Source organism: Hermetia illucens, chromosome 1, assembly GCF_905115235.1.
Source record: "Hermetia illucens chromosome 1, iHerIll2.2.curated.20191125, whole genome shotgun sequence".
Taxonomy (NCBI): domain Eukaryota; kingdom Metazoa; phylum Arthropoda; class Insecta; order Diptera; family Stratiomyidae; genus Hermetia; species Hermetia illucens.
Window position 1 is genome coordinate 61,995,567 of NC_051849.1, and position 21,592 is coordinate 62,017,158.

At 41.1% G+C, this 21,592-nt stretch overlaps 1 protein-coding gene across 3 annotated transcripts in view; it reads left to right on the plus strand.

Annotated features, from left to right (window-relative positions):
• Positions 1-15,739, plus strand: part of LOC119646134 — a 106,951-nt gene extending 91,212 nt beyond the window's left edge. For 2 of the 3 annotated variants that reach the window (XM_038046484.1, XM_038046486.1), the window contains 5 exons: positions 2,339-2,592; positions 2,670-2,808; positions 13,999-14,153; positions 14,229-14,334; positions 15,126-15,739. In XM_038046484.1, coding sequence (XP_037902412.1) covers positions 2,339-2,592; positions 2,670-2,808; positions 13,999-14,153; positions 14,229-14,334; positions 15,126-15,147 — 676 coding nt within the window. In that variant the 3' untranslated portion in view covers positions 15,148-15,739. Of the gene's footprint in view, positions 1-2,338; positions 2,593-2,669; positions 2,809-13,998; positions 14,154-14,228; positions 14,353-15,125 lie in introns of all 3 variants that reach the window. The other variant, XM_038046485.1, reaches the window with a different exon arrangement.
• The last annotated feature ends 5,853 nt before the right edge of the window (positions 15,740-21,592 follow it).

Below are 21,592 nucleotides of genomic sequence, written 5' to 3' on the forward strand. Positions count from 1 at the left end.
CAATTCCGAGTTCTCTCCTGAATTCGAATTGGTTAGAAGGAATAATTCATTTTCATCGAAGTTGTCGCTTGAATAGTAGCAGTTTCGCTTTGATAGCTAGGGAAGAGGCTTATCGGTTTATAGGATGCAACGATCAAGGCACTATTCAATAAGTCTGTCAGTTGGATGGTGGCAGTTCTTGAGTCACTTCACCTGTAACAAGGTCGACATCAAGAGTTTTTTTAAGGTGATAAGGTCTTGCGACTTAGTGAATTTTGAAAGCAATCGTTAAAAGTGCATCCGCAGAAATCCAGAGTGGCAGTTTTCCCTCCGTTACAAATGGGTTGGGTTGAAAAGTTTTGAACAAAAATTGAACCATATGTGGTTATTTCCCGGCTAGTTGTCGCCTGAGAGCATCAACCAATTGAATTTTTTTCCGTCCTCCAGAGGGAATGATTCTAGCTCATAACGTTTCCTCTTTTTAATTGCTTTTTGAGGCTTTCTCCAGCTGCTGCTAGATTTTTCACGAATTCGGTCGCGCCTCAGTTCTCAATTCATTCCTATAAGCTCGTTGCTTCCTCTCGAACACTTTGGAGAATTTAAAGTTCGACTTTAAGACTTTAGACTTTAGGAGCAGCAAATATTCCGTGAAGAAATATAGTTCGAAGAAATACGAGTTCGAGATTTGATTTCAAGGACACATTTGTTTGTAAGTGCAGATATGGATGTAGTTCGCATATAGTCCATGACATACATAGTGCTGTATGCGATTTTTAGCCAGAATCCCGGAACTTTCTACTGGTCATTCCTTTGTGAAGTCTTAGGTTCCAATGAGACTGTGCTTCAGCTTCATTATTATAACACTTAATGCTGGGTAAGTGATAAGCCTAGAGCAGCGGGACACGAATACAAACACAAACATCCTAGACGACCGGGATTCGAACCCGGGGCAATGAGATCGAAAAGTTGATGCGCAACCATCTCGACCTCAGCACTTTGCTACCTGGGTGCAGAGTATAGTAGAATCTGTAGTTGGGTGTTATAAAATCATATTTCTTGATAAGATGAGTTTCTCGTATAGGGGGATGTCGACCCCACTGTCGAGAAATGTTTATGACGTTATTTTATGTTGACTAATACCCTGCCCGTTGCAATGCCAGATTCTAGAAGAACTAATTTTTTACGCGTAAAATCTGCAAGCTTTAGATATGTAGTCAACTAGTGTAAGTGTTAACTACTCGAAAAAACCTTTCAGTAAAAGCTGCTGCTATCTGGTTCCCTTCAGTAGATGCATACGAGTTTACAAGAGGGACTCCATCCACGCTAAAAGTGCTTTATTACTTGAGGGAAGTAGGTGGCGAACCCTTCATAGATCTCATTAGGTTATTGCCTTCGTATACCTAAGACGATGATGTTTAGTGATAATAGACCATTTTTAAAACTGCTAGTGAAAGGACAGGCCGACTATCCAATGCGACCTACAATTGCAAAAGAATATACACGTATGTAAGTTTATGAATGCTTCCTATTGATAGTCCCTGCGGCGAAGAAGAAAGTGGCAATAAAACCTAACTACATTCGTTATCTTGAAATAAACTCCAAATAATAGCACATATGTATGTATAATAATATATTATACCCATAAACCATTCATGGCTCAAGTGTAACAGTGGAAAGTAATTTTACACTTCAAGATCATGAGGCATACAGGTATTAGCTCCATCCATTACTGTAATAATTTAATGAACTTTTCATATTTAATAAAGAACGTTTTCCTCAGTAATAACTTTTACTACCAAATAATAGTTACTTCATGCTACGACGCTCACCCGTGGCTGCGACTTACACCGTAAATTCATCATTTGTTCAGCCGGGGAAGTACATAGATAAGTTTGAAACGTGAAAGTGACATTTTTATTGTATCGAACGCCAGAGGTGGCTCCAAGTTGATTAATCATTACCGCAGTTTTGTCATAAACATTCGCCTGCTTCCACTTAGGGATGAGTCGATGCAAGCACCAAGTTTTTAAGTTCGATACCTTCTCGTTCGTTTTGTTGAACTTTCGTTTGAATATATCTTAGTTGGGAGAAAATAATTAGCTTTTTTAATTTAATCGAACCTGTCAAAGTAGGGGTCGGTATTTTGCAGGTAACCCATACGGCACGTTGGCTACTTTTCATCGATACTTGTGATGGATTGCGACAGCTTTCTTATGAAATTTCTATTAAGTTTAAAGTGAATGCGAGCTCATATATGTTTAATTTGGCAGTTTCCACTATTTAATGTTGAATTATGGCACATTTAAGTAACCACTAACAAATAATGCGATAAAATAACATGTTTCTATGCAACTTTCAGATGTGGCGGATCACTAGTGTCAAGGCGCCATGTCGTTACGGCCGGACATTGTGTGGCACGGGCTAACCCGCGACAGGTGCATGTAACTCTGGGTGATTATGTGATTAACTCCGCGGTTGAACCGCTGCCAGCATATACGTTCGGAGTGCGACGAATCGATGTTCATCCCTTTTTCAAATTCACACCACAAGCAGATCGATTTGATATTTCAGTGTTAACTTTGGAGCGACCAGTCCACTTCATGCCACATATTGGTATTTTTTAATTTCCACTCATTTGTAATTAACTGTTTTTCTCGCTATTAATCGGTCAATTTATTTCATGATTTAAGCTCCAATCTGTCTTCCCGAAAAAAATGAAGACTTCCTAGGTAAATTTGGATGGGCTGCTGGTTGGGGGGCCTTAAATCCGGGATCGAGATTACGCCCAAAAACACTGCAGGCGGTTGACGTCCCCGTTGTAGAAAATAGGTAAGTAAAAAGCTGATATTTAAACATTAACAGTTCTTCATAACTTTGGATCTGTTTTTAATTTATGGACGCTAATATATCTGTAGTTACTATGCAGGGGGCTAGGCATTCTATCTACTAGATAGTTGGCTGAAACTGAGCATAATCATATTTAATTAGCAAATTATATAAATTTGAATTACCCCTAACATTGTAATGACTTAATGTGATTGCGGTGGTCAAACGTCCATCCTAAGTGGCCGGAGACGACCAAGAGGGGAAAGCTAAGCCAAAAACCTAAAAAGATGGCGAAATTGACCGGGAAGGTTCGCCCGCACACTTGTTAGCACTGATGAAGGGAACAAGTGGTTCCCGAAATATCGGTATTTGCAAAACAAAAATTAACGCTAGCGAATAGGAGAACAAGTTTTTTATTATTTCAAATAGAGACACAATAGTTTCTCAGTCGATTAAAAGCTGTGCTATTCCCTCGTTAATGATTCATCCTCACTTTGTTCTCTTTATCCTGACGGCTATACCCAGCTCGTTACCTATAGCTCCTGAAACTTGTAATGAGCATAAGGAAATAGGAGGATCAGACGATCATCCTAAGTGGCCGAAAACGACCTAGAGGGCAGAGCTATTCCAGAAACCTGAAAAGTTGACGAAATTAACCGCGAAGGTCTGCCCGCAAAGATTGACGCTCCATGAAAGTGGGGCCTCTGTGCTAGCCAGGCTCGGGAATGTGGGGGGTCCTTTGAGTGCTTTGATCCCTCACGTGCCATTATTACAAAATTAATGTGCCTTTTCTGATGCGTGGGTCCGCACCGGATTTAAAAAGACAATAAACGAAGGAATTCGCGGCGGCCTAACAAATAAAAACCAGAACGCGAGCTAACATTGAAAAAAAAACGGCTCGACCGCGCGCGTAGAGCCGTAAGTCTCCGGACCGGAGTGCCGCGATCAAGAGGGAGGATCCACGACGGATCACAATCCCGATCATAGTTTCTTCTGCCTCAGATCGTGATTGAGGCGCGGCCCCTGAGGTTCCCTCCCTTCCTTGACATCCTCAGGCCATTATTTCAGAGGATGTCCCTAATAAAGGTTTTGCGAGATCAAGAAGGAAGAGAGAGGGAGGAAGTTCTCAAATCAACACAATTGAATCCCTTCGAGCTCGGCGTGTCCTGTGGATTTGATGTTGCTGATTTTGGTTAGAGGCTAAAAGAAAATTTTTCCAACATTACTATAGAAATTGCAAAAATTTACAATCTAAATACTCAGTTTTCCTTTTTCAATAACAAAAAAAAATTCTTTTTGAGTTCGCGGTTGGGAAAACGACACTTTCGGTTTGCATTGTGATATCATCGGAATAACAAAGGTCTTCATATCAACTTAATATGGATCTGAAATTAATTTTCGAGCAACGACAATATCCATAATTGAAAGACTGGAGAGACGACGAGGATAGTCCTTTCTTTAGGAATTTAGAACGTCTGTCCCAATTGATACACACCGGTTCAGAATATTTGTAATAACCACGAATGAAGTCTTTGAACAATTTTCCATAATGAAAGAAGTCAAGACTATGAGTAGCTCCGAAGGCATAAAATATGAATAAATCCATTAAAAACAATAACGAATGACTTTCATTAGCTTTGTATTTATTGTCCGAAAAGCAGAATTAGTACCAATCGACGGTTTGGGATTTCAATTAACACCGACTTCTGAGCGAGAATAATAACTTCCAAAAAAAAAAAGCTTTAGCAATCGTTTTTTGTTCGAATCGCCCACTTTGTTTCACGGAAGACATCCAGGAAAAAAGGATTTTCAGGAGATGTTATGTCGTTGAGCAACTTCCCTTTTTATCACCTCTGAAAACCGCATCCACTTTCGAAGAATTCAAGAAAAACCGCAACGACCGTAAATCGACCCACGAACTTTCTGAATCGCGGGTAACTGGTGTTTTTTTAAGGTGGCTGGGCTCGGAATATTTATTTCTGGAATTATGTAACCGCCGACAGCACCTTTTAACTGGCCACAGGACTGCGCACTATCAACTCCAAGATACAGTTATCCGCTAACGCGACGGGCTCACGCTAATTCTTAGAAAGTTAGGCACTGCGGGAAAGTGACACTGGCGGATTTGGCGACAAGTAGCCAAAATCAAATCAATATTTACCGCGAATTTTTTCACAGTTGGTGGAAGTATTTCACTCGAGAGTAGCACTCGAGAAATCGTACTAATTCCCACTGCGCGCTGCTCCCGTCTTTGTTTCCTCCTCCAACTCCGCTTTCTTCCAAGGCCCGAATGATTTGCCCTTCTCTCTCCTTTCTCTCATCGTCCAAAAACACTCTTTCATCTCGACCTCCGTCAGTGCAGCTGATCTTTCTCGCCACCGTTCAGCTGTTCCTTCCGAGAACCGCTCCTCATGCCGCTACTCTCGCCTTGAACTCTCTTGAGTTCACTTTGCAGCAACATGCGCGTGCGCCTACGGATGCGGCAAATCATTCCCCTCTGTCAAGATTCATTCGCCCGAATGCATTCAATAATATTTAATCTGCGGCGAACATTTGGGTGATTGCTTATTATGAAATGCATTATTTGAGCAAATTAATTCAGAAAGAGACGAATGACATTCTGCTCCCGTCACGAAGTCACGGTTACTACAAACTTCTAATCTTTGCGCTCTTATATGTAGTAGCAATATACTGGTTAATATACACCGGCTTCTTTTACCAGCTCTACCTATTTGCCGCTCGCGTAGTTAAGATCATCATCATCAACCGGTATCCGGTCTAGGCTTGCCTTAATAAGGAACTCCAGACATCCCGGTTTTGCGCCGACGTCCAAAATTCGATATCCATAAAAGCTGTCTGGTGTTCTGGCATACGCCATCGCTCCATCTTAGGCAGGGTCTGCCTCGTCTTCTTTTTCTACCATAGATATTGCCCTCATATACTTTCCGGGTGGATTCATCCTCATCCATATGGATTAAGTGACCCGCCCACCGTAACCAATTGAGCCGGAATTTATCCACAACTTGACGGTCATGGTATTGCTCATAGATTTCGTCGTTATGTAGGCTACGGAATCGTCCATCCTCATGTAGGGTGCCAAAAATTCTTCGAAGGATTCTTCTCTCGAACGCGACCGAGAGTTCGCAATTTTTGTGCTAAGAAGTTTTCCGATAGGAGTTATGTCTACGGGTATCTTCCAAATATCTAAGTTACACACAGTTTTCGATGGCTTATACCGTGCTATTTCTCCTCCTATATAATAATAATAATCGCTGGCGCAACAATCCAATTGGATCAGGGCCTTGACGTGTGTTAGAGCAAGACCGTAACGGTAGACTACAGGATTACAGTACCTTGTACGAGGCAATGTGGTCAGCATTGCGGTCGCCCGAGATTATTACCCTAATTTGACTCAGGCACTCATTCACAGCTGAATCGACTGGTATCCCACTCCTCCTATATGGCTTGCTCATATTGACTACATCCACATCCAGTTCCTGGGTAGACTAATTCAGAAGTTCGTCAGCGACTTCATTCGCTTAGAAGTTCTTCTAGTTCGCAAGTCAATTTTAAATAGCGTGTATCTACATCTTGCCCAAGACAGTTACTTCGCACAATACAATCAGCGTCCTCCTCGTAACCCCTTACCATGTGTTCACTTTTTAGGCTTCACTTGCATGGATCCGGTGTCCGGATAGCTGAGTGGTTAGAGCACAAGGCTGTCGTGCGGAAGGTCGCGGTTCAAATCTCACTGGTGACAGTGGAATTTGTATCGTGATTTGACGTCGGATACCAGTCGACTCACCTGTGAATGAGTACCTGAGTCAAATCAGGGTAATAATCTCGGGCGAGCGCAATGCTGACCACATTGCCTCCTAGTGTACCGTTACGGTCTTGAATGAAGTGCTCTAACACACTTCAAGGCCTAGATCCAATACGGATTGTTGCGCCAACGATTATTATTATCCGAGTTATCACAATCTCGGCAGATGCCGGATTTTACCTAATACTAGCACTAAGTGCCAAGCATTTAGGCTCGGACGATCCTACCTACTTAAAAACTAAAGGGGCACTGGTGGTGGTGGCCGGTGGTAGGTCAGTGGGAGAATCCGTCCAGTACTCCCCGCAACATCGAGCACGTATGCAGAATGGTGTACTTCTGCATGGTTTGAACCAGACTGTGCGAAAGTCCCAGGACATCAAGGGAAGCCGTGAGGGATTTAGGTACAATACCTGTAGCTGACAATATTATGGGAACTACAACCACCCGCTCGAGACGCCAAATTTCTTTGATTTCACGAGCCAGTGGCTCATAGTTCACCTTCTTCTCCACGTATTTCCGTTCAATGTTGCTATTATGGGGGATAGCAAGATCAATAATATACGCGGAGCGACCTGTCTTGTCAACTAACAGTACGTCAGGCTTGTTGTGTGCGGTATGGCGATCAGTCAGAACTTGCCGGTCCCAATACATGCTGTAAGCAGAACTATCAAGTACTGCTTGCGGCTCGTATCGGTAAACCGGACATGTCCCCGTGATCAGCCCATGCTTGTATGCAAGGTTTTGATGGATAACCTTACATACAGCATTATGCCTGGTGATGTACTGCACCGGTGCCATAACAGTACAGCCAGAAATGAGATGGTCCAACGTCTCTAACGCCGAACCACACATTCTGCACTGGTCGTTCTCCACCCGTTCTTTCATGATGAGCTTTTTATAAGCTCGGGTGGCGACCACGCCATCCTGAATGGCACACATGAACCCCTCCGTCTCAGCAAAGAGCTCCCCCGCACACAGCCATCTGTTCGACAGATGCAAATCGACAAATGGCTGCCAAAGACAATTCACGTGTTTACCGTGCATTGCCTTCGACTTCCATTCCTCGATCCGCTCTTGGTCCGACTTCATCCCACTCAGAGGATTGAAAGATCGATCCTTCAAGTTAAGTGGAGTCAGTCCACAGTCTACCTTACAGACAGCCGCATGCAAGGGACTCGCCTGCTCTTTGCTGTAAAAATAAGGGCGCAGCGAGTCGACTTGGCGATGATGTTGTGCCGCCACGTCAACCACGCCCCTACCTCCGATGTCACGAGGCAGGTTCATCCGCTCCACGGCAGACTTTGGGTGATGCATTCGGAATTTGGACATAGTTGTCCGTATCCGCCGCTGGACGTTTTCCAGGTCGGTCTTCGTCCACGGCAATATTCCGAATGCATAAGCCAGTGAAGGGATAGCGAATACATTCAACGCGCTTATTTTATTCTTCCCCGAGAGATGCGATTTCAGCACCAGCTTTACACGTCGCAGGAATTCGGACAGCAGAGCTTCCTTCAGATCACCAACTCGAGCATGGGTTCCTTGCAGAATTCCTAGGTACTTGTAGAAGTCTGTCTCGGTCATAGCTTCGATGTGGAGGTCACCAATGCTATGTCCGGCATGCGGCTCGTGATGACCTTTGCGAATGGCTTGGATTCGACATTTGTCTAATCCAAACTCCATCCGAATATCACGGCTGAACATGTCTATTATTCTCAACAGACTTCTAAGATGGTTGTCAGTACCAGCATACAGCTTGATGTCATCTAGGTACATCAAGTGTGTCAGTTCGCACTTAGCACGTAGGCCATATTTTATTGCAAAACCATGACGTCTAGTATCATTCAGTAGCCATGAAAGGGGGTTCAGTACCATACAAAACCAAAGAGGACTCAATGAATCCCCCTGGAAGATGCCCCTCCGTATACGGATGGGCTCTGAGGTATTAGCACCCTCAGATGTACGGACTGATAATAATGGACGTGATGAATTTGTAGAGGGTTGGTAAGCAAGTGATCGGTCTTGTGTCTGCGGGGTCCTGCACCGTGTCCTTCTTAGGGATAAGGTAGGTAATCCCCGCAGTGAGGAAAGGTGGAAATTCCTCCGGCCGACTCATGACCTCATTTATACTGCGTGCCAACCGACTGTGTACGCTGGTAAATTTCTTATACCAGAAATTCTGCACCCGATCCAGACCTGGGCCCCTCCAGTTCTTCGAGCTGTTTATGGCTCGTCGAACTTCCTCTTCGGTAACATCCGCGAAATTCATGCCAGGTGTATTGACATGGCGGGTGCCTTCGGCGGTGATCCACTCAGCATGCTCAGCATGCTGGGTAGGTAACCCCCAAAGTCCACCCCAATACTCTTTCGCTTCCGTCACCGAGAACTGTATTGTCTGGGCGCTCTGTTGGGATTCGTTGAGAGATCTGAAAAAGCTCCGCTGGTTCCTCGCGTATGTTGCATTCTGGACACGTCTGGAATAACTTTCGCCATACCGCCGTAACCGACTGCATATGACAGAAAGTTTCTGTTTTAGTGTGTCCAGAATTTCAACAACGGGTGTCTCACAGGGGATGGCATAGTTCCGGTAAACCCTCTGCACTTTGTTTCTCACCCGTCGGCTGGCATTGCCAGTGCTGATCTGAATCAGTCTAGCAATGTCCTGCCTTAGTGAGTCCCGCCGACGTTCCAGACGAATTTTCCATGGTGGATCTCTTTTGTCACTCAAACCAATAACACGAAAGCGAATCTTCTGACCGTGCAATCTGATAGCCGCAACTGCACCACAATATACAAGTGATTGTAGTTGCAGCAGCGACATATCAGCACACAGTCGAAATGCAATCTCATCATTGATTTAAGATAGAATTCCCGGAGTTGCTGGAGATGCATAGAGCCTGGGAATGCCTGGTCTATGCAAAGGATCCATATCCGAGAATTCTATACACGCTCTTTGGAATTCGTCCCGAACCTCAGCGGAAACCTCAGCTGGACGGTGGAGAAGAGTGCTTCGGCGAGTACTGAACCTGTTGCCTGCAGTGCGGCGTGATGTTGTTGATGCCGCCGCCTCTGCCCCCATCGACTCTCGGTCACCAGTTTCCCCGATGACTTCAAGTCGAACACGTTCCCTGATGGTGGCCGGGATTGTGTCGCTGCGAGTAATAAAGCGGTACTGGTCTGCGACTCGCTGCACAGTCACGTGCGCGAATTGCGGGAAACGCTCGACGAATCTCTGGTGCAACAAGGGGCGGTAAGATGTTGTACCCGCCCCCGCCGTTATTTCGTAGTAGGAGCGGATGATGAAGAGGTTCATTTCTTCAGTCCATTTCATCCGCTTCCTACGCGAACCTGCTGAAGTGGTCGCCACAGGTTGTGGCGAAACAGCTGCAGCAGGCGGAGCTGTGCTCCTGGTCGTCGTGGCGCCTAGACGTCGAACCGCCCCACGACTAGCGGTTTCGACGCCGTGCTGTCCATTACGAGAGCCCGACCCAGTCACCAAGTCAGACGACTCCCGCCGGTTATCCGTACCGGACCTTAAATTTCTCCTTCTTCTCATTTTTGGTAGTGCATTTTATCCCTAGCTGCCAGGTGTGTAGATAGCTTCCTTAGCGAGTAATCTGCAAGACTGCAAAGTTCCTGCACTTTCCTCACCTAGCCCCTGAGACGCTGCGGTGGCGTACAGCCATTCAGACTGAAGCTATCCATCCCTCCTCCTTTCACAACCGGGCTTGGGACCGGCTTCGGCGGAGTTGCATGGATCGGGTGTATTATTATTACTTGTGAGAAATCCAGCCATGCAACCATATTCTCGGCACTTAATGCCAATAGCAAAAGGGCTTCCTGATAGCAACCGGTCCAGTCCTAGTTCTACCAATTGCGAGCAACTTATTCATTCCACATAATGGGCCAAACGATAGTCACTGTCTGGGCACCATTATCTATCTGTCTGTGTCTATGTTCTAGTTCATTCAGAAATGGTTGCAGCAATTGACACGAAATTCGGTTGGTATGCTCTTCTCATCGTCCCACCAGTTCTCATCGTCCCACCAAATTCGGTGTCAATCGGTAAAACCATTTCGAAGGAAAATACGTGTGATAGACAGACAGCAAACCTGTCTTAATAAGGATTTGTTTTATCCAAATCTTAAAAAAGCAAAAAGCCTTGAATATCTGAACCATCCAAATGCTGGTTTCCCGACTTCTACATCAGCAATTATATAAATTTGGTTTGGCAAAGCATATGGAGAAAAAAAGAGAATATTCCTGCAGGATTCGGAGCCAACACTGTGTACATTTAAAAACAAGTCGGGAAATCGGAAGCTGGACGCTTCAGGTACGAAAGGTTTTGTGTATTTCTTAGTATGTAGTACGTAATATATCCATATATTATGTGAGAGTATCCACTTTCGGGTGATATTGATATTCATAGTCTTCAATTTTCAAAGAAGCAACAAAATCATGCTCCATATTATAGCCTATATCACTGCAAAATTGCATGGTACTAGGATGAACCTAAGGGGGGTTTCTAACCAATTACAAAAAATTGTAGTAATATACTATTATTAACTTTATTTAAACAGATATAGGCATGGAAGGTATTTCGGAGCCCAGGCACCATATAGTGGCAGCGTCTTGATGTTTTTCAGATTTTTCGGTTTGGTAGTTTCTGAGAATGGCCCTCTTAAAGACGTGATCACTTTCAACCCCCCGCGCTCCCCACTCTTTCAACGAATGTCAAAACTAAGATCGGCTTTGAAAAGTACTAATCGAGACCTTTAATTTGATACCCCACATGACTATATTTGAGGAAAAAAAAATTTACACCCCCCTTTTGCATGTATGGGGACCCCCCCTTAAATTCGACGTAAAAGGATGTAATTCACTGTATGCGTGAGTGTTCACAGTTCCCACCTTTCTACCAAATTTGGTGTCAATCGTTATAAGCGTCTCCGAGAAAAATGCGTGTGACGGACAGACAGACAGACAAACAGACAGTAAACCGATTTTAATAAGGTTTTGTGTTTACACAAAACCTTAAAAATGGGATCAGTATAATTCATTTTAGTTACCGTATGCTAACCCAACTGAAAATAGTTTCAGTTTAGTGTAGCCTTGAAAATTGTTCAGAAAGTCCAACTGTAATTGGTAGTTAATTATCGAATACTGGCAAGACTCAGTATTATCGGAAAAATATTAAAATTATTGCAACAAGTCAAAAACATACAAAACAATATTTATTGATTTTATTGAAAATTTGAAAAAAATTTCTTTCGATATTCTAACTTCATTTTGGAAAATATATTCTTGGAAATATTCTTTATAAAAGCAAAGGCAGAAAAAACTGCATCAAGCTATCAACACACCTGAAAGAAAAAGAGAAAAATTTTAAATAAATTTTAAAAAATCATGGAAATAAATGAAAATGTAAGTTGTTTATTTACATGATATTTGGTGGGATATCTTTTTTGTCAAATTAACACAAAACATCGTCATTATATAGAGACCACACATTTTTCGCATTCATTCTTAACCTACTCGATAACGGCCCAAAATTGTTAGACAGTAGTTGAATTTAATGTCATAACTCCCCGTTTAATTATCGCCCATAAATTTTCTGTTGGATTTAAACTCATCCATGAATTTTTGCTGTACGAATCGTGACTTATGATATGGTGTGTTGTCTTGCTGGAAAGTTGCCTTTGAATAAGCTGACAACGCGAGGTTTTTCAGGAATGATAGAATTTGATCTGCCGGCGAATTCCGGTAGGCTAAACCTTTAAGTTTCCCCTTGATGTTGACAATAAGCCCGGTTCTATGTTTACTGAAACAACTCCATATCATAAAACTAACGTCATCAAATTTCACCGACTTCTTGATGTACTTAAGATACAACTCCCTTATTAGGAGGACGTCACCCACCATCAGGACCGCATAAGTTGAACTTTGGTTTGTCATTGCAAATAACTGAATCCCGAAAGGAAAGAGGAGAATCAATATGGCTCCTAACAAAAGCTAACCGTTTATTTCGGTTGCCATGTGTAACTTTTGGTTTTTACAGTCCTCGACATCCTCCGAGGCTGTTCTTCAAAAGTCGCTGTCTGATAGTTCTGCCAAAAATATTTACACCATAACTTCTTGCATTGCGACTCTTATTTCCGTGAAAGTAGCGCAAGGGTCGTACAATGATAGTCGAAGAATTAGAGAGTATTCGCTTTCTGTGGTGTTTCTTAGCCCACAACGTCTTAAATTGGCACAATGTGTAGATGTTCCATATTATTCGCCTTTCATCCTTCGTGGAACTTTTCTTGCGTACCGTTTTCATTATTTTGTATGTTTTTTCACTTAAAATTATGTTTTTCTAACTTTTAATAAAAACAAAACACTTAAAACTTTCACATTCGGCAAAATGTTCACATGGTGTGCTAAGTAAAATGCCAGGCGAGAGAGAGAGCCCATGCCGCTATTATTTTTCACAAAACAAATGAAAACCGGAAATGAGAAATTTTTCAATGGTACGCATTGGTTGAACATGTGACTTCTATACTACATAACGAAAAAAGAATATTAGAATGGTACATTTGCAAGAAATGCAGCATGTTAAATATTAATTTGCCAGCGTTCTGATACGATACTGGAATTCGATATTTTAGACCGCAGTGAATATGCGGGAGTAAGTCAGCTTTGACTTACAATAATTTTGTTAACAACAACAGGATTTCCATTAAACTTTCCAGTATTGTGCTCTTGCGGAAACAGACCTAGACGAGTGACTAGATTTACTTTACAATTGTGATTCTCTTTCTGATTTTTCGATTGATTAGTTTCTAAGAATAAATTCTTAAAATAAGTGTCCCAATTTAAACTCATACTCCGCCTGCCCACCCCTTTCTATCACCAACGTCGAAACTAAGACCAGCGTCGAAATACTCATTTGGTAACACAAATGGGTATATTCAGTAAAAGGAACCTACGCCCACTTCCATTTAAGACCAGTGCCATTTATTGCATTTTTGGGAGTTCATCGTTTCAACGTTTCTACTGAATTTTGCTCGAATATGATTCCGCATTGAACGATGAACGAACGGACAGACAGTAAACCAATTTAAATAAGCTTTTGTTTCCCGTGAAATCTTAAAAGGAACTACTTTATTATATATTCAATTATCGTTTTGAATAAGAACATATCCATCGTCGAGTTGAACAGTATCAAAATTGATAATATCTACGAAACAAAGGAAAAAAGCACCAAGGACAAGATATTTGAATATAATTGACAAAATCAAACTTTTTACTTTATTGATTTTGTTAAATTAACACTTGCGCACATATAGTCCAATTCAATAACCTTGAAATACACATTTTTCAATTTCCAGGGTATGCGAACGATGGCATCGATCCAATGGAATAAATGTCGTCATATATCCCGAAATGTTGTGTGCAGGATACAGGAATGGTGGTAAGGATTCGTGTCAAGGTGACTCTGGAGGACCATTAATGCACGAGAAGAATGGACGTTGGTATTTGATAGGTATGTCATACTAAACTCGACCGTTGTGAACGAATAAAGAGGGAAGCTAAATATACTTTATTGTATTTCGAACAGGTGTTGTTTCGGCAGGATACTCATGTGCCACCCGAGGTCAGCCGGGTATCTATCACCGGGTGCCGTACACCGTGGATTGGATATCATATGTCCTCAACTCAACTTCGTAATTGAATATTGTCATGTTAGTTTAGTTTGTAACATTGCACTCATTTGAAAAAAGTCACATCCTTCTACACATTCGTAAACATAAAACGTATTAAGTTGTTTCAGGATGCAGCTAGTCATGTATAGATATTGCTGTAGTGGGTAAAACACGAGAATGATTATTGCATGATAGACTACGTATTAAAAATAACAAAGATTTCAGTTTCCACTGTTCTATCAAATATTCGAACTTAGCCTTTTTCTATTGTATTATAATTGGCATCCGACCGTTTTCACAAATCACTTCATTTGAGCGGAAAAAGAGAAAATTTTCATTTTCAGATACTTACTGTATATAAGAGTAGATAGATTCTCTTAGATCGTTTGAGTTTTCCGTTTACATTTCTTTTGTGTGTTACTGAAGCATGTATTTTATAGCATTAAAATTTATTTAGGCCTTTCCGATTCAAGACCACCGTTGTAGCAGTTCATTTTCTTTAACTATTAACTTTGTGAGAAAGATTTGTTTTTCTTTTACTTTTCTCAATAGCTGATGTTTATTCTATCCTTACTACTAGGACCTTTCTTTTCAGTTCTCGAATTTTTGTTTCATATTAAACTGAATATGAGTCGGTTTTTTCAACAACTTTTTACAACTTCTTAACTTATTCTCTAACATTTAACGAAAGCTAAACTTTGATTCTTACAAAAGGACACATCTATTGAGAACAAATTTGTACATAGCCACACAACCCACAAGAAGGACTTCATACCACATTTTAAAATACCAAAATTCTTATTTCATTTCAGAGTCGAAAACAAAAACTTGTGATATGTCCTGAGAAGATGAAAGAAAAAGGGAAGATCTATGAGCATAACCATAAAATTTTCAACGAAATGCAACAAATAAAGCGAATGGAAGCAATACTAAAGCTACAACAAAGAGCATTAAGAAAAGAAAATACATTTCTGTGAAATTGTATTTTACGTCTAATGATAATTTCATAATTTATATAAAAAATGTATTTATTTTCCTTAATTATTCTAACATAAACTCCTACATATTAATAATGTTTCAGCATGTACAGAAATATAAAATCCACAAAAAAATAAATAAATTATAAACTAAATTATAATTCATAAGGAAATGTTTGCGCGCAACGATTTTCCAATAAACTAAAAATATACATATTTTTGTTCCGTTACCAATTCAATTTATCAGTAAGAGTGTAAAGTAATTACGTTGACTATAACTAGAGAATTCTATTTTTTAAAAATTAATAATATGTTATAAGAGTTTTCATAAAATTATTCATGATTCGTTGTATTATAAATAAATTGGGACAAACACTGTATAAAACCAAACATTTGAACTGAAATTAGGAGGGAAAATTGTTTTGTAAATAAAGGTTAATCTAAACAAATGTTACTGTTTCTGTTCTATTATACTAATATATCCATCACTACTATACTGGTTCCAATACAAGAATTATATTTTTAGGGAAAATTTTCAAGGAGACACTGAAACTGTAACTTAATATTTTAGGATTTCTGGAATTGGCTGGTTATTTCTGTTCTTTTTCCTCTAAAATTCCTGTCACTCAAAGATTTTCCCTGAAAAAAAATTTGTCAAGTTAGCTAAATAGTTATAAAGAGGGTGATAATCTTCTTCGTACTGCTATAATTCGTTTCGAGTCTTAACTTTCTGAATCCATTGCCTCTGCTTCTTCCTGTTATTTCTGTTTTTTCACACCTCCCTTTTAAAAGACTGGAGTAATTTTTCACAAGCCTGAATTGAAGTCCGAATTTCTCATTGTAATAATTCTTTTATCTAATTCTTTTAATTACAATTGAAAGGACTGAATTCATTTGAAAATTTTGTCATCATTTTGATGTGTGTGTGTTCCCTATGCGTCCTTCAATGTTTTACTCCCAAATACATAAAGTTATCAACGTTCTCCAAATCGTATTCAGCAACTTTGATATTTTATCTAGTAGGAATCTGTTCTTATTTGCGCTATAAACTTGGTTTTTTGCTCCGTAAGTCCTCATATACGCAAAAGGATATAGTCAGCCAACACTCAGAACCACATAGGACGGACGACAATGCGCTAAATTTTAGATTTGAGATGTTCGTTGATACGTCGATCACAAAGAACACTACATGTGGAACGCCAATTCATGCAGGGTATACTAATGCATGAAGCAAATTCACCACGCAGTTCTCCATTGGCTGATAGCATTGATCCGAGATATTTAAATCGCTCTGTTCTAGGCAGGTCACTGCCATTGACAGTGGTTGTGCCTGCTTCATAAGGATCAGCAGAAATTCAGTTTTATTCAGATTCAATTTGAGATCGTGTTGCATGATGTGATCATTCCATTTTTGGGCAAGTTGCTCGAAATCATTTTTGCTTTGAGATGCCAGGTAACATCATCTGCATTAAGTAGTGTATAGAGCATTCGACATTGGATGTCCCGTGTGACAGTGTCCATAATAAGAACAAAGAGGAGTGTGCTTTCTTGATGAAAACCAACAGAAACACGAAGCGGTTTTGATATACCCACCACACTTTGAACTTTACTTTCGAGAACGTAGCAGGTCAATCTATATCAGCGGACGAGGTTTTCTGTGTTCATGTGGCGCACAATCAAAAGCTTTCTCTAAATACAGAAATGAAATGTAAAGAAGGTGATGTTTCTCTCAGTGTTTTTCGATGGATAACCGCTCAGCGTGCATTGCGTCAGTAATTCCGAAGTTCTTGACAAACCTGGTTTGATTTACATTTATTTGAACGGTTTCGCGGATACGGTTGTCAAGAATGCGTTCAAAAATTGTCATGTCAGGAACCGGATTGGATAGTAATTTGAACAATCTGCTGGACTTCCTTTCTTTTTCTATATTGGAACTGTACTTTACAGTCAGATGGTGTTCTACCTTCCTCAATTATCCGATTGAAGGATTCACTGAGCTATAGTGTTGGGTCCCAACTCTTCGTTTCCAGTACTGCGTTTTATTGCTTCCTTCACTTTTCTTGCGCTGACAGATAGAGTGGCTCAAAATGTCGGTAATAATTGTGCAAGTGCAGGATGATAAAATACTTTTGAAATCGGCTCGAAATATTCTCGCCATCTATACATCACGGCTCGTCGGTCGGTAAGCAAGGTACCGTTTTTGTCATTAACGCAACATAAATGTTCGATGTCATATGTGCGTTCGTGTTGGCTATGGACAAGTCGTTTCGCCGTTCGGAGTGTCCAGTTTATCTTAAAGATCTTTGTAATGGACGGTTCGGGTGATAGCGATCGCTTTTTTTGCTTCCCGATTGGCATTCTTGCAAATTTGCCAACTACCCAGAGCTTTATCATTGAGAAACTTGTGGTTGAGGCGTTTCTTTTCGCGGACCCACATTTGAACATCCTCATTCAAAAGCCAGGTATCTCGGTTGATGAACCGCTTACCTGGCTTGGTGACCCCGTGGGTTGCATTGGCCGCTTTGTGGATCGTGTCTTAGTTGAAAATCGCGTAAGTGGGATCATTCCTTCTTCTCACGGAATCGTCGGCCACGGCAACCAACGAACGGTTTCTAAGATGAAGAACTGATCTACAATTTTGGGGAGACCATCCCTAAAACTGCCCTTGTACTTTCTGATGACTTTTCCTGAGGAAGAGGCTACCCTTGTAAATATGGCACGTCAAGTTGTCGCCTTTTTTTGGTTCTGTGTAAAACAAAACCTTATTAAAATCAATTCTGTCTGTCTGTCACACGCACTTCCCTCCAAAACGGCTAGATCGATCCAAACGAATTTGGTAGACATATGGGAATTATGACATAGATAAACTCACGTTCAGTTTAAAGGGGGGTTCCCCATATATGCAAAGGGGGGACGCAACATTTTTTTTCCACCGAATATAGTTATGTAGGGTATTAAATCAAGCTGATGGTAGTTTCGACTTAAATTTCGTAAAATGCGCGAGTAGGGAGTCAAAATATTCACATTTAAAGGGAGACAGGACTCATTTTACATATCTTTGGCGTCCTGGCTTACGCCGTCTACCCACCAGGAGCAGGGCATACGTCATTGTTCCTCATTATATATATTGCCTTTGTAGGCTTCTTGGGCATCAATTGAGATCAAGTGACCTACCAATAGAGCCTATTCAAGCTGATTTTATCAATTATACTGTGACGGTTTCTCTCAAAGATTTCGTTTTTATACCGACATTTGATCTGCCGTCCTTATTTAAGGGCTCCAAAGATTCTCAGGAGAACCTTCATCTCAAACATGTTCAACAGTTCGCGATTTCGTTGACTTATAATTCAACTTTCCAAAGAGATGACAACTGAAAAGATTGTGGTCTTCTACAGTAAAGTTACTACAGTGAAATATTTTCAGTGGAAAGATTGTGATGGATTCTGCAAGATACTACCTCTTATTTTCACTCCTGAGCCCAGATCACGCATTTCAATGCAAGGTCAAACAAGATACATAATATTCATTTTGAGAATGATGGGGTCCTAAGTCCGCATTAACTTAATGCTGGACCGGAACAAATGGGGAGCAACTTACTCCCTCTTTCCTGGTCCACGGACCCCTCGCTTAGGGTTTGCACACAAACTTTTCAAAAAAGTCAAGCGATGACGTCTTCCCGGCTATCATTACTGTCATGGTCGGTTTGGAAGTGATGATATGATTTGTGGCCGCGGCTTCGCGTCGGGAGCGGAATTTCATTCGTTTTTGTCGGGATTGATTTGCTCAAATAATTCTACAATGTGAAATAATCCCTTTAGCCTAAAGTTTTTCTTTACCCCTTTAATTCGCCCCATCTATCCCTCCGTCCTTTCCTACACCTAAATATACATGTTTCTAAATTAAATTTCTTCCCCTTTTAATATAAACAATTCTCTCCTTGTGCTATTACCTTAAATTTCGCCGCATATTGCACATTATTGAATACATTCAAGCGAATTGATCTCGACAGAGGGAAATGATCTGCCCGACCTGGTTGCTGTCAACATGAACTCTAGAAGTTCAAGGCCGACCGTAGCGTCATCGGGACCTGTTCATGGTGGACAGCTGTTTAACGGCCGATGAACTGTCAACTTCACGGGCGGGAAGTCGATTTGGAACAGCTGAGGAACTTCTGAACTCTGGTGTTAAGTTAATGTCCGTTGTTGAGAGAAGGATTTAGGCAATACGCCAGGCTGGCGCGGAGTGTTTTGTATTCGAGTAGTCAAAGAATCGTGTGCGTATAGGAGTTCTTTTTTCAGTCCGCCTTCCAGATTATAGAATAAGTTCTTTTCAGCTATAAACGAGTAAACAGAGAAGGAGTCAAAAAGTGCCCGCAAGCAACGACATGAGGCAAGCCAGTGGTGAGAGGCTCCAGCTGGTTTTTGTATAAGTTGTGAAAGTTCAGATGAGGAACAGTCTTCGAAAAACAAAGGAACAATAGCAACCGGTCTGACGAAAGCGGAACAATAGCAACGTGAGGATTGCAGTTTCGAATATGGAAAATGTGCTGTTGGTTCACTGCTACCGGCCTGGAGCGTGAAGCGGACGTTTAGCAGATAAGAGCGCCATCTCTGGTGGACGGTACTTTTTTTGTGTGCCCAGACTGAGAATTAATAAGAGCGAGGGTCAAATGACATCTCCCCAATAATCCAGTTTCAATGGTAATGGTGGCTCGGTGAAGGCATATCAACATATATGCACAAGAGTAACTACTGGTGAAGGTTGATTTTCCGTCCTTGTGGGAAAAGGAATAGTTTTTCGCACGGAATCGGTTATTAGTATAATGTCTGACAGTTCCCAAGTCTGTGTTGTATGACGAATTCATGACTCATGTGAATTTAAAACGGAAAAAATGAGAGAATAGGTTCAAATCGCGGACAAAAATAACAAGTTTCAGTATAAATGAAAAAGACACCTGAAAAGATCGATAATTAAAGTATCACACAAATCATTTAGCTATGGAAGTAAGTTGTGATTCCCGATCTATAACTCATAAAACTCATAAGATTGAATTGTAAAAGGGAAATAAGCGGCGGTTCGACGTTTTTTTAGTTCGACTTGATTTTGATTTTGCATGAATATACTTAATATAACGAATTAACTCTCCTCAGTTTGAGAGCATCCCTCTTTTCTTCTCTTCCTGAACCCCGCAAAACTTTAGCAAACGGATATCCTCGAGAATATAAGGATGTCAAGGAAGGGGGGGGGAGGACTTCGGAAGCCGGGGGATCGAGGCTGTGATCCGTCGCAGATCCCCCTCCCCCCTCGATCGCGGCATTCGGGTCCGGAGATTTACGGCTCTAAGGGTGCAGTCAAGCAGTCGTGTTTTTTTATTTTTCAAAGTTTAGCTTGCGTTTTGGTTTATTTTGATAGACTTACGCGAATCCCCTTTGTTTTTTTCAATATTTGCAAGTTCCGGTGCGGACCCATGCATGGGTATAGACACCTGAATGACACGTGAGGGATTGAAATGCGCAAAGGATCGTCCTAGTTCCCGAGCCCGGCAGCACAGAGCACAGAGGTGTGCAAGGACATGTCGACCGAGCGTTTTGATGGAGCTTTAGTCTTCACGGTCAACTTACCCGTTTTCTTTTAGGTTTTGGGATAGCTCTCCCAAAGCTGTTATCAGTTTTAAAATTTGATGCAAAAGGGGGGAGTGCGGGCGACTGGAAAGTGAAGTATCTTTTTCGTGGACTTATTCTCAGAAATTACCCAATCAAAAAATCTAAAAACGAAGGTGCTAAAATGTGATGTCTGGACTGCGCAATACCCTCTTTCCATATCTCCGAAAATAATATTGACAGTAGTATATTCACTATATTTTTTAGAAATTGATTGGAAACAGCCCTTAATTTGACCCTGGAATCATCATGCATTATCAAAGGTTATGATACTGAAGAAATCGCACTTTTACTAACAAAGTTATAATAGCTAAAAGCTGTGAATCTTGAGTAAATTTATTGCAATCTAAGAGTTTGAATGCCAGTATAACACTGAACTGAAGGGACACAAGCCCAATCAAATATTCTTATATAAAAAATACACAAGACCTTTTATACCTGAAGCTTCCAGGGAGAATCATATATTTTTGTTTTTATTAGGATTATGTTTTTATTAGGATGCCAATGGCTGCAAGCGTTCCTTGATAAGAAATTGCGTATTTAAAACTTAATCTATTAAAAGATTACAGAATTTGGCACTTTTTTGTCATCCGAAAATCAGAAACAGAGAAAGGCGGTAGCCAGCACTCTAACATTAATATT